This window comes from Camelina sativa, chromosome 13 (assembly GCF_000633955.1).
Source record: "Camelina sativa cultivar DH55 chromosome 13, Cs, whole genome shotgun sequence".
Classification (NCBI taxonomy): Eukaryota; Viridiplantae; Streptophyta; class Magnoliopsida; order Brassicales; family Brassicaceae; genus Camelina; species Camelina sativa.
The window spans coordinates 21,175,556-21,189,000 of NC_025697.1; the positions used below are offsets into that span (position 1 = coordinate 21,175,556).

General features: G+C 37.7%; 2 protein-coding genes across 2 annotated transcripts; one reads left to right on the plus strand and one right to left on the minus strand.

Annotated features, from left to right (window-relative positions):
* LOC104737351 (WD repeat-containing protein 36) lies at window positions 90–6,320 on the minus strand. The gene is made up of 18 exons (XM_010457512.2): window positions 6,019–6,320; window positions 5,897–5,924; window positions 5,671–5,771; window positions 5,299–5,502; window positions 4,947–5,190; window positions 4,412–4,587; window positions 4,247–4,329; window positions 3,874–3,946; window positions 3,378–3,443; window positions 3,144–3,186; window positions 2,548–2,687; window positions 2,078–2,290; window positions 1,875–1,959; window positions 1,448–1,742; window positions 1,077–1,344; window positions 742–967; window positions 425–639; window positions 90–334 (listed from the first exon to the last, which is right to left on the minus strand). The coding sequence occupies exons 1-18, from the start codon at window positions 6,142–6,144 to the stop codon at window positions 185–187; spliced, it is 2,736 nt and encodes a 911-aa protein (XP_010455814.1). The 5' UTR covers window positions 6,145–6,320; the 3' UTR covers window positions 90–184.
* LOC104737352 (putative FBD-associated F-box protein At1g05080) lies at window positions 10,981–12,504 on the plus strand. Its single transcript, XM_010457513.2, has one exon. The coding sequence runs from the start codon at window positions 11,036–11,038 to the stop codon at window positions 12,095–12,097; it is 1,062 nt and encodes a 353-aa protein (XP_010455815.1). The 5' UTR covers window positions 10,981–11,035; the 3' UTR covers window positions 12,098–12,504.

Here is a 13,445-nt window from a genome sequence, read left to right on the forward strand (position 1 = left end):
ACTAAACTAATACTTCTTCCGAAGGTTCAGAACAACAGCAACATTTTTTTTTTTCTGACTACATCTCAAATCTCAATGCAAACAAGAGAGGGTAATAAATATATTATAAGCTTCTTCAAAACTGCTATTTTGTGAAAAACAGCGCCACATAAAAAAACAGCAATATGTTTGTTAATGAGCATCTTCAAAACTGTGAATTGATAAGGAAGGTAACTATGCATCTTGTGCTCTGGAAAAGCTTATCCATTTTCTGCCACACCAAACTCTGAGTTTCTAAAAGCGCCTTTGCCTTTTCTTGTAAACTTGGGTGGCACCTTATGGTCTCACCGTGTATCTGTCGAACAAATAAAACCAAGTTTTGATAAGAATCATCATTCCCACCCCGAACAAAAAAAAGGCAAAAGGTATCTGTAATTTCATTTACCTTGAGAAATAATTTCACAACCGCCTGCATAAACTCAAAGTCGTTTTTGCAAGAGATCTCGTTGATGAAGTAATCCAGAAGTTGCCCAATCGATATAAACTCCGGTCTTTTGATGATCTCTTCAATATCTTCTTCATCTATGATTTCCAGCATCCGTAGCTCCATATCGAGAGCTGACGGGGATAAACTCTTTATGTAGTTGGTAAAATCTAAAACTGCAAAAAGTACAAGCAGCTCAGAGTCGTATTGCAGAGCATAAGTCAAGGAGAAAAGCTTTTGCTAAATCTGTAAAACTTAAAAACAAAGACCTCACTTACAGTGTTTTGAATCCCATGATGATTTGAGAAGTTTTGAGAATGGAGATTCCAATGCATCAAAGTTCTTCATGTTATCGTCTTTTTTATTCTTTTCCTCATTCTCCCCATCAGCAGCTTCCGAGTCATTTGGCTTGAATAATATATCTCCAGAAAGCGAGGGAATTGAGGGCAAGAAAAAAGGAGCCTTTTCAGGTTTTTTGGGAGGCTCTATTGGTTTATTGCGAGCCTATGAAACAACATCAAACATAATTTGCGATTAATTTCCACAAAACAAACTGGCAGAAGCAACAACGCGAATAACATCAATAAAAGTTGAGAAGGGAGAGAACACAAACCTTTATTATATCCAAGTTGATCAAACTCTGCCATTGGCTTTTTGGCAATAGAGACAGAGTAACAAGTTCTGGGATCTGCTTAGGGGAAATAGAGAAACTGCTAGCTTGTGGAGCTCCAGAACTTTCTAAAACTTGCGTCTCCATATCATCATCATCAGCTTCAGAAGATGTCAACGCAGAGACTGAAGGCAATTTAACATTTACGACATCTTTCCCACTAGCATAAGAATCAACACTCGGAAGCCCAGAGAACATGGATTGGTTAACCCTGACAGATCACAAAGGGAGATAGTGAACTCGCTAAACTATTACTGAGAAATTGTAATTGTAACTGAAAGAAAAAAGAGTGGAAGATTGATTTGAGAACGTACCACAAGTAGACCCCGTTCTGATCAGAGTGGGCAGTTGCCAAAACGTCCATATTTGGTGATAAAGACAATGCTGTTATTGGTACATCGACATGCACTCCATCAATCTGCTTTGCCAATATGACATCCCAAATTCTAAGACTTCCGTCCATGCTAGATGAGAGGAGCCACTTGCCATCCTCACTAAAGCACATATCCGTTACTCGGTCTGTATGACCTCTAAATTCACGAACCATCTTTAGCGTCACAACATCATACAAACGGATAACAAAATCATCTGCCACCGTAGCCAAAAGACCTACCAAGGGACAAGGATGCAGCAAAGTCAGAGACAATACAGTGGTGCCCTAGGAGAAAATGACTGGAAAAACATACATATGTGAGACCGTACAAGCGAAAAAATAAGTAGGGTAAGAATAAGGAAATATACCATTTACACGGTGGTAGACAATTTTAACCAATGAACATCCAACATCCCACCGGGACTTTAATTCCCGCTTTTTGAAATCCCAAACCTGTATTACACAAACGATATATTACAGTCAGTTTTGAGTCATACCCTACAGTCAATGTTAAAGGTAGCCAACTAAGCAATTAATTACTTGAAGGATGAACAAATAAATCTTAACAAACCTTTATGTCCCCATGATATCCTGCACTTATCATGAGTGTATTTGTGGAGTCGCAAGCAACTCCAATAACTTCTCCGTCATGGGCGTACCTACTTTTCTCTGAAATATCGAAGTAACTACCCCGGCTGATTCCAGATTGGAGGTTGAATCTCTCAATCCATCCACCCGCTGTTCCGACTACTGCAAAGTTTCCACAGGCACTGATTGCACATGCCTATCAGACAAGCAATTTTTTAAGAGTTCAACAACCATAGAAAGAAAACAGTATTGCTAAAAGAAGATGGTACCAAGAAACCCTGAAAATTCTAGAAGGAACTAACTGTAACTAAACTTATTTTTTATGAGATTGGTTATTCAAGAGGGTCAATAATGTAAAGTCTTAAAGTCTTAAAGTACTAACGCACATCTACTTTTCTTGTTAAGAATAGTGATAGAAGTCAGAAGTAAGCATAGTCAATTTTAATCTTGAACCTTAATTGGTGTTGGATTCTCAGGGCATGGTTTGAGGATATGCTCTCCAAGAACAAAGTTCTGAAGTCTCCATACATATGCTTCTGCTGTATCCATATGGCAAGTAACAACATTGCACCAGTCACGCTCCCTAATTTCAGCTTCAATTTTTGGAAAGAAAATAATTACAGTCATTAGGATGGATAATCAGAAAATAACAAGTTGTGGGTGATGCAATTTTCTCGTCAACAACGTGCAAATTCATAGGACAACATAAGATAAAAGCTAAGCTCCACTTCACAAAAAAGTACTTTCTCTAAGGGGATCAACCAATAAACGATTGCTCTATTGACAGAGAGACAGCCACTTTGGATCTAATTACTACACAACACATTTTGTAGAAATTAATTGGTTTCAACCTATAAGTCTTGTTTTGTTCAGACATCATAATATTAAGAATGTGATCTAATTACTACACAACAAATTTTGTAGAAATTAATTGGTTTCAACCTATAAGTCTTGTGTTGTTCAGACATCATAATATTAAGAATGTGATAGAAAGAAGCCAAGCAACATCGTTGTATGAAAAGTAAAGATCAAGTTATATAGATAAGTACCGCAATCAAATGAAACAACAGGCTTCAATTTAAGCTCTTCGTCCTACATAGAGAAGAAAAATAATATAAGCGAAAAGTATACAATTTCCAAGCATACATGTACCTACGAACACGCAAAATCTAAACACAGTATATTAGACATAACATTTGATAAATTGTATCAGAACCACTTAAAAGCATGCTAACTCGCCCTTTTAAACTTAAGAGAAATCATAAGAAATTATCAGGCTATACCTTCAGTCGGAGTTTTTTGGCTCGCCTGGATATGTGTCTTTGAGAAAGCTCTCTACTTTGTTGCTCCTGATGAAGTAATTAATGTAAAGTACAGACAGTTATTGTCAATGGACATCAGATCTTCAGGAAGAATCACAAATTAATAAACAATAACTCAAAATTTTAAAAGACCAATCAGATTCATGAAAAAAATCAGACAAACACGAAGCTGAAAAAATTCCCATCAAAAGAACTGTAAGGTATGGCGAGTATAAGACAAGAAAAAAACACTTAAGTGACATCTAACAAAAATACCAGCCAATTTTGTAAACTTTGCATCTAAACCAGTACATGATGAGGAAAATGATTATTAATCACTTGATATGACAATACTGAAATTAGTGATTGTAAAGCGACAATTGAATAGTCAATGTCTACAATATAGCTCAATAGTTTTGTTATCTTTGCAAATTCATAATCCTGATCTAGAACTTACTAAATCTGTATCATATCTTACTTGGATGACCGAGAACAGGCGGAAGGCACGATCCTGGCCAGCAGACAAAATGTGCCGTCCATTAGAGTAGAACCTACCACATACAGAAGTCAAATAAGATTAGGAGACCTTTTAATGGCATGCCCACGATATAGACACCATGAGGAAAATTCTCTTTCTAAGAAACACATATTCATCACTATAAGACTAGCCAACTAGCAGAAATTCATCAGTGGTAAGTTTTAAATTATCAGGATGATCAAATATTAGTTACTTTAACAATGTATAGGGATCATAAATGCTACTTACACACCAAAAAGTAAACAAATCTCATAAATAAATAAGGCAAAGCTAAATGGAAATTCAGTAAGATGCGGACGTCCAAGCTAATTACCTGATACACAAAGGAGGAGCACTATGCCCAGAGCGGAAGCGTAATAGGCGAGGATCAGAATCATTTGTGTCAAATATCCACATCTACAAGTATGAGGAATAAAAATATTATATTTGGCATAGTGGATGAAAATAAATTCAACAGGTAAGAGAAACCTCAGCTTACTTTGAGTGAGTTATCTGATGATGCACTCATTAGCACGGGCTCATTTGCTAAAAAGTTCAATGAGATTATAGAACTGTCATGTGCATCCCTTATGACTGACTGAAGCCTCTTTTTGTTAAGATTCCAGATGCTTATGACACCAAAGGAACCTCCAGACGCAAGAAGAGGACGTCCATCTAACATGACAGGATACACATGTTAGCATTGGAAAGTGGACATATGTACATATTTCCCTCTACATCAAGAAAAAGCTACTAGTACAATTACAACTTAGACTCATGAATCTTTTGAGCTTGAAACACGTGTGAACAATTCTAATTCATGAAACATCGAGTGCATAGATGGTAAAGCTATGTCTGCAATGGAAAAATAAATATACAGCTCCACTGAAAGACCAAGGGGAAGACAAATGTTTTTGGTCCAGAAATGATTGACAAACTATAATTTGCTGCGAAATCTATTTGAAAGGTATTAAAACCAAGAAGCACTCAAGGATTTTAAATTAAGAACTACAGGACTAACGTGTTTAGTTTACCTGTACTGAAAGACAAAGCAGTAACAGCACCTCGGGCAGCGTGTTCAAATGTTACGATCTCTTCGTCCAATTTAATGTTATGCACATGGATCTTTCCATCAGCACAACCAATGGCAACAACATCCAGAGCAGGGGACGAAACACAACTGGTGACAGATGAACCCCAACCCTTGAACTCATAGAGCATCTTCTTAGTATTTATGTTCCATAGCTGCAACGGACCCTCTTGGCTCCCTACAAGAACCTACCATATGGTTCCAAGGAAGAGAAATTTGAAAAAAGTTATATAGTAATGTCAACAAAGGACACCAGAAGAGAAAATAAAAAAAACTCTGAACCAAGTAGGACTAACCTTGTTCAGATAAGTATCTGGATGAACAATAGAGCTCGGAGTAAACTTTCCAGTAAGCTGAAGATTTCCAGTGGGAGCTAGATGTTCTTCGATTCCTTTGAACGCCCAAATGAACACATTTCCTTCAACATCAAGACTTAGCACATGTTCTCCAAACAACAGTAGCAGGTCAACTTTAGCAACATGTTTGCTCCAAGTTGCTACCTGATACAAATCCACAACAATTCTAACTATTAAACTCATAGATATAAAAAGCAGGAAAGCCAACTTAACTAAAACCACAATGAGAAATGAGAAACAAGATAGTTGTAGAAATCAAGAGTTTTCAAGTTGCTAAGCGAAAGGACATGCTCAAAGTTTAAGTTTTTTTACCTGATGAGCACGCCTAAAGACAGCGATTTCATTTCCAAAAGCAGCAAAAGTGTAGTCTCGGTAAGAAGCTAGAGCTCTAATTTTTTTTGGGAGTTGAGGACCTTAAGATAACACCAAATTAACCAAATTAGACTATTAGAAAATCAAAGCTCAATGAAACAAACCAGAATGATACTAACTTAGACAAAAAATTCAATCTTTAAGTTTAGGCTTCAGAAAAACTTACTGATAATGACAAGATTGAGCTTGGCACACTGCAAGCAAACGGAAACCAAATTAAACAACGAATCGAATGAATAACAAAAACACGCAAGTGAAACTAATGAAGATGAGGGGGGAGTTACTTACATTATAAATCTGAAAAGCTTTGCCAACGCTGACGGTGGCGAAGGTCTCGGTACCCAATCGCTGGACGGAGAACGGAACCGTACTGGTTATGTAACCTATTGCTCTAAACGGTTCGAAGATTCCCATCTTCGAGAGTGTAATGCCGCTTCGAACAAGAAATTAGGGTTTCTACGGAATGATTTTGGGATTAACAAACTAGTGATTGTAGGAAGAGAGAATCGAATAAAAGAGCTTGAGAGGGAAAACGCGGCGCAGGAGCGATGGGGAGACACAACAAACAACTCCACACAAAAGGGGTTTAGGGTTTAACGAATTTTTTTTTTTTGTTTTTAACGAGTGCAAAGTTCAAACATTTGGTTTTCCGGTTAAGTGTCGTTTGGTTTAAATTTTATTTGAATTTTGGTTTGGAGTTAGAACTGGAATTTTTTTTTTTGTTCAAATTGGTTTGGAGATATTTTGGTTCGATTAATTTGGATTAGTTATTGAATAGGAATAATGGATTTTGGTTTATGTTCGATTGCAGTTTGGTTTTGTTTGTTCACAGTCTCGATTCTCGAAGCTACCTTAAGCCTGGTTTTAAATTGATCTTTCATTTGATTTGATTTTTAAGACATTTTGGTTTGATCGCATAATGGAGTTTAATCTCAGCCGTTGGATCAAGCTTTTTCTTTGCTCCTATAAATTGTGGATTGGTTCAATTAAAAAAAATTAGGCTTAAAAAAAAATTCTGGGGATCGATCGGTACGGAGCAAAAAAACACACAACGACGAATTTATGTCGAAACCAACCAAGAACAGAGTCTACTACGATTATTAGAACCAACCAAACCAACCAAGAACAGAGTCTACAAATACTAGAACCAACCAAGAACAGAGTCTGGGACTTTGAAACAAAAAGAGATGGAAAGAGAAAACCGATTCAGAGAGGAGGGGAAGTGCTCTTGTGATCAAAACGAAGTGAAACTCTGTTTCCCTTTCTCTCCTTCTTCTTAATCTTCTTCTTCTCTCTCATCTCAGCATGTTGGATCTCCCTCTCCTCCAATGCATCATGATAGGCTTGGTCGAAAATTGAGGCTGAGTAGAAATCCACATACTCCAGCCTCAGTTTTCGATCCTCAGCTTCCCAAACAACTGGGTGATGACATAGCCTTGTCATCACTTTGAGCCCAGCCTGAAATAATTTAAGAAAAAGCAAGCAGATGAGAACAAACCAGATAGAGAGCAAAACAGGGGAAAACAAAAAAAAATACACGACAGATGGTACCTTCTGATCCCCGCCGTTGGCCTAAACAATCTGGAGACGTGTCTCCAGCTCCTGGAGAAAACTGATGAAGAAACATGCTATCAATAAAACAGAAAGAGAAACCGAAACAAAACCCAAAAAAAAAAAAAAAAAACACTTACGTTGCTTTGAAGAATTTGCTCCTCTTTTGAGCGAGCTCCAGCACCTTCTCATGTTTTTTTATTATCTTACAGAACGTCACAACATTTTTCATCAGGGTGGATTCACTCATTGCCGCCATTTTTGTGTGTTTATTGTAAGAACCGAGAGAGCAAAAGATGAACAGTGAAGAGAGAGAGACTTGTCTTATATAAAAAAAAGAGAGTAGGAAGGTGAATCTGCGGACGTGAATTTTTTTTTGTTTGTTTTAGTTTTGTAGAGCGAGTTTGCGTCCGCGGCTCAGAGAAAAAGTTTTTTTTTTTTTTTTACTTTTTTAATTAATGTCTCTTTTTCTTCCTCCTCCTTCGTTTTGGCGTGGGCGAGTCTCATTAATTCTCATCCATGGGTTAATAATTTTTTTTTTTATTTCACCTTTCTTTTACTATAGACCTGATGCAGCGATGCTCAATTGCAAAATTATCTGACTTTTCCATGTGGTAAATCGATAATGGGTGTGGTCTTGGTGCCAGTCTAACAAACAATCCCTTTTGCTAGCCCTCCCTTGAACACTCCCTTCTCTCCAAAAGTACTTTTGTAGTACACAAGGGTAAGAGTTCAAATGTCTTCGTTTGGTAAATAAGTTTGTCTTCGTTTGGTAATAAGTTCCCTCCTTTTGTGTCTTTTAGTTAATTTTATTTGCGTTCTTTCTTTCCATTTAGGGTTGGTTAATAATCAGTTGTGTGTGTGTTTGTGTTTTTATGGTTTTCAGAACCTAGACCGGATAAAATTGATGTCGGCTACTTGAAGGGAACCAATGCTCAAGAAGTTCGTGCGTGCATTGGTTTTAGATATAATGCAAGCAAGGTTGTTATTGGACATGCTTGGCAATAGTAATTGAATCAGCTCTTGGGAACCCTTCGGCGTTGGTTTTTGAGCAGATGGGGGGACTATCAATCAGGCATCAATCCTGAGGCGGTTCTGGGGAGGTGAGTTGTTGCTCTTAATTTGCTGTGTTAGTTTGCCTCATATATCTTAGTTTTGTACTTTTTTATAATCAGCCAACACATGTTGTACGCGTATTAGATTTGGTTACTTGGCACTATCTGAAGAAAATTTAAATTACAGAACTGTGTTAGCGATGGTTATCGTGTGTAGTCGACCTTTATTTTCTGATCAAGAATCTCAATATCATTCAATTTTGAAACAGACAATATACACTATCTCTATATCCAAGTTTGGTTTCCTGTTGCAACATTTTCTCTACTCTTAATTCCTTTTCCGCTTCTTTTACAGGCTTATGTAGATGCTGTTCTTGATCCTGCTTCTCTATTTCATTACATGTTTTAAGCAGTGCCGGTCCGGTATTATTGAGTGCCCTACGCACAATCCGGTTTAGAGGCCTTAGAACAATTTTTTTTTTTTACCCTTTATATTAAAAACAAACTATGAACACTCTATTTAATAGATTCACACTAAAAGTTAAAAAATTTTATCCAAATTCATACTAAAATCTGATTTTTCAAGCAAGAATCTATTTATTTTCTATAAAGTTGAACATTTTTCTACAGATTTGCTTAGATAAAACTTCAAAACAAGGCCTTAATTACTAAAGAAAAAAGGAAAAAAAATTTGGGACCCTAAGCCTTCGCTTGGGTTGCTTCCCCTCCCGGCCGGCCCTGGTTTTAAGGCGCTATGCTAGTTTTTTTTGTCGGACTCCATGCTGCTTCTGCTGGAACTGGCAGTAATCGCAGCAGCGTAGTTACCAATTAATCCCACGCAAAATGCATCATCGTCATTGAATTTTTCGTTTCTAATTTGAATGGTACATAGCGGTAGAAATTTTCATTCCCTTGCGAGTTGGTAACTATAGGAATCACAGGTTTTGTTCTAGAGTTTAATGAATATGAGATGAGCTTCTGAAGTCTAACAATTCGTCATCTCTGTACACAATAGCGTATTGCTATTTTACTACGTAGGTTATGATAAATTTGCTGTGAAAATTAAACAGAACATGCCTTCAGCCTCGCCCAAGAGGAGCTGATGCTGCTGGTCTTCTACTTCGAGAATTAGAGCTTCATGCGCCTTTCTGAGGAGAGAAATGGCATAGGCGAAATTTGTTTGGTGGTCCTGGATCAGAGCTTCGAAGCTGAGTACCTTAGATCTGCCTGTGTCAAGCTTTTCCGGAGTACCTGAGGGATACAATACAACAGAGTCCATACATAGTCTTCCTTCGCCAAGAAAACGCAGGATGTGTGAAAGAGATGCAGCTTTTGTTACAAACACTTCTGTGCATATGGGTTCTCGATCGTAGCAGGGATGTTGTCACCGCGTGATGTAGGATGAGATGGTAGTAGCACGTGCGGAGTCAACGATAGGAAGACTAAGGTGTGAGGCGCGTGAAGTTAAGCACTTAAGCTAGTGAAGGAATAAAAGAGGTGGATGTTCGTCAACGTTACGGAAATAACGCTGTTTGTCTGCTAACTCATCCTAAAAGGTACTTGTTGGCCACGTTTTCTATTGTGCAAGTTTATCTGATATTTGTAATCTTCTAGAACTTCTTTTGGTCTCGGTTGTTTCATTGTTTTGATTAGGGTTGGGCATTAGGGTAACCCGTTCGGGTTCGGGTATTACTCATTCGGGTTCGGGTAAACGGATTTAGAAAAATAGAACCCATTGGGTATTTTTAGATATATGGGTTTGGTTCGGTTTGGGTACTATCGGGTTCGGGTCGGTTTGGTTTACAAATTTTAGAACCCGATTAGTACCCGAACTACCGGGTACCCGAAAAAATATAATTAAATTTAAATAAATTTAGTTAAATTTTGACTTACATAACAAAATATTTTAGATATTTTGATTATTTTTGATATTTAGGTATAAAACTAAATGAAATATTCAAAATTATAATCATAATTTTGGGGTAATTGTATTATATTAATGATAAATATTATAAATATGTTTATATGTTCGGGTTTAATGGGTATCCAAACGGGTACTGTGTATTACCCGACCCTAACCCGAACTCACGGATATTAGAAAATAGAACTCAATAGGGTTTTATAGGCAAACCCGTACCCAGCCCGGACCCAGTTTTTTGGGTCGGATTCTGGGTTGGGTATTCGGGTACGGTTTTTATGCCCACACCTAGTTTTGATTCCTATTTATTATAGCATCTCATAAAACATACATATAAAGAAACGCAGCGTTTTTGTTGTGGTTATTTAGAAGACGCATTGAAAAACATTTAAATCCGGCCCATTAACCCGAAGTTTTTGGCCCGGCTCTGTTCTTCCCCAAATTGACAATTGCTGCGTTCCAGTCTAAATTATGCAGCTTGATTGATTGATTCATTCATTCTTTCCCATACCCTATCAAAAGGTAAAATTATTTGTTTTGTTCTTATTCGTTGTTCTCTGATCCCGCTGGTTGTGAATTTGAGAAAAGGAAATATCCCATATTTTGATTAAAAAGAAAAATAAATATTTTTAAGTTATCTCTAAAATGCTAATTTAACTTTATCTCTGTAATATAAAAGGGGAATATTTGATAGGGTTTAGCCATGAGTTGACAAGTCGTCCAAAAACGAAAGAGAACGATTATTACAAAGTTTTCTCTTTTAGGTTGTGAAGATCCAAAGATGTTACAAACCGTTAATTGTGATGCGGGAATTAAAGAAACCGTTCCTGAAGACAGGATTAGTGCATTGCCCGATGATTTGCTCGTAATAATCTTGGATCTTGTTCCGACAAAAGACGCAGTGGCCACCATGTTTCTGTCCAAACGATGGTTCTCTGTTTGGACGATGAAACAGAGACTTGAGTACAAAGACACCATCGAAGAGGAGGAGGATAGTGATGATGATGATGATGATGATGATGATAAGCATGTGGACGATGATGAGCATGAGCATGAGAAAGCAGTGGAGGTTGAAAGCAAAAAGAGCGTTTGGTGGTTTCTTGAAAATTCACTGCAACTCCACAGAGCACCCGTAATTCGCAGCTTGTGTATTGAACTCGGTCCAAGTTGTCCTACCGATGCTCATGTCGGGAAGTGGGTTGCAAACGCCGTTGATCGCTGGGTGCTTGAGATAAAACTCAAACTCCTCTGGTCCGCCGTTGATCCAGCCAGCTTGCCCAATACCCTTTACTCCTGCAAATCTCTCGTGATACTGACTCTCTCCGACAAGATTCTCGTGGATGTTCCTTCTTCCGCTTCCCTCCCATCCCTCAGATTCCTCGAGCTTGACTATGTGGTTTACAAAGACGATGATTCTCTGGTTAGGCTCTTGGCGAGCTGCCCTATTCTTGCGACACTGTGCGTCAAACGAAATGACAAGGATGACAATGTCACGAGGTTTCGTGTGGAAGTGCCTAATTTATCGTCCTTATCCTATAGAAATTATAGATACGGCTGTGGTGTAGGAGATACTGGTAGGTACTTGGTTATAGTTACTCCGGCATTAACACACTTTGACTTCCGTGACTCTTCGGGAGACTCTTGCTCGATGGAGCTGCCTGGTCTTGATAGTGCAGTTATCGACACTGCTTCTTACTATCCTGATGACAAGTTTCTAAGATCTCTTTCATCGGTCTCGTCTCTTGCCTTGTTTTTGACTGCTGCAACGGTAGCTCTCTCTTCTCTCTCTCTCTCTTTCGTCTCCTTGCTTGTGATCTCATTGTTGCATCTAGCTGCGTGCTGATATGTTGGCTTTGTTCATCACAGGTTGTGTGTTGTAGCACTATCAAATTTTCTCGGCTTATAGACTGTGAGATACTTCCAGAAGAAACAGACTGGGTGAAACCAACTCTACTGTTTCTTGAAAATTCTCCGAAACTAAAAACTCTTGTGATCAATTGCGTACGTGTCCTCCCTCCTGCCTCCAACTTTGCAGATGTGTTAAAAGAAGTAAGGTTGCATGTTTGTGTTTGATATATGCCTAATATATATTGCGGTTTTTGCTTTTCGCAGGAATATACCACCAAGGATCTTCCTCTTTCATGGATTCAACCGAGTTTTGTTCCTGGATGCGTGTCGTCACAACTCGAGGATATTGAGTGGAATGGATATGCAGATAGATCAGAAGAGGAAGAGTTCTTGACATACCTCCTAGCAAACTCCAACTGTTTAAAGACTGCAACAATCTCTCTGAGGTTAACCTGCGAGTTTGAATCCACCTTCGAGCTTGCGAAGGAGATGACGATCGACGGGTTGAAAGACATTCCTAGGGTTTCAACAGAATCCCAGCTTATAATCAATTGAATACATTTTTTTTTTTTTTTTTTATGTTCTATAGAAAATGATGGAGATGCAACGATTAGAAACATGGAAAGAAACAGAGAACAAAAAAGAGCTAAAAATGTGTTTGGATATAACTTGTCGAAATTCCCCCAATGGATCTCTGTTGCCTAAAGAATGCAACACACGGTAACAATGTTATCCTGATCTTTTAGCTTGCAAGATTGAATGACTTTGCATCTGACGTGTATACCACAGACCCCCACGAATCAAAACGTATAAAAAAGATTCGTCCTCGTCCAACAAAACCAAAACAATAGTAACGCATAAAGCTTAATGACTTGTTTTCAATAATACAAATATCCTTTGGCTCGATTGTGTTTATGATAGATTTGGTCCTCGTGACTCCTCGTCCAAAGACATACACTTCTTGTAAATTTTGAAATGTAAAATTCACAAGCTTTTTTCATCATGACTTCAAATACAACTACAACAGGAATATAAAAATTGAAATGTTTATAAGAATCTTTTAAAAACATTTTATAATATTTGTAAAACTTGGTAAAACCCACCTAAAACCTTGTAAAATCTATTCAAAACCTTATAAAATATTGTAGATGATAGACAAGGGATTATGAATGATAGACAAGGGATTACATAATATTCTGTTTCTATATGTGTGTGATATTACTTGGAGAACATTCATCCACACTTGTATATATACTTGACATAATATAATGAGAAGGGCATCGAGTTTTCCTTTGTAACATGGTATCAAAGCCCTAATAAAAAAAAAAAAAAAAAAAAAAAAA

Bases quoted from the DNA above. Each gene is read 5' to 3' on its own strand.
- LOC104737352 (XM_010457513.2), top strand. From the start codon at position 11,036: ATGTTACAAACCGTTAATTGTGATGCGGGAATTAAAGAAACCGTTCCT.
- LOC104737351 (XM_010457512.2), bottom strand. From the start codon at position 6,144: ATGGGAATCTTCGAACCGTTTAGAGCAATAGGTTACATAACCAGTACG. The intron at 968-1,076 runs GTTTGTGTTCTC...GTTGTTTCATAG, and splicing joins TCAACTTGGATATAATAAAG to GCTCGCAATAAACCAATAGA. The intron at 640-741 runs GTAAGTGAGGTC...TACTTTTTGCAG, and splicing joins ATCATGGGATTCAAAACACT to TTTTAGATTTTACCAACTAC.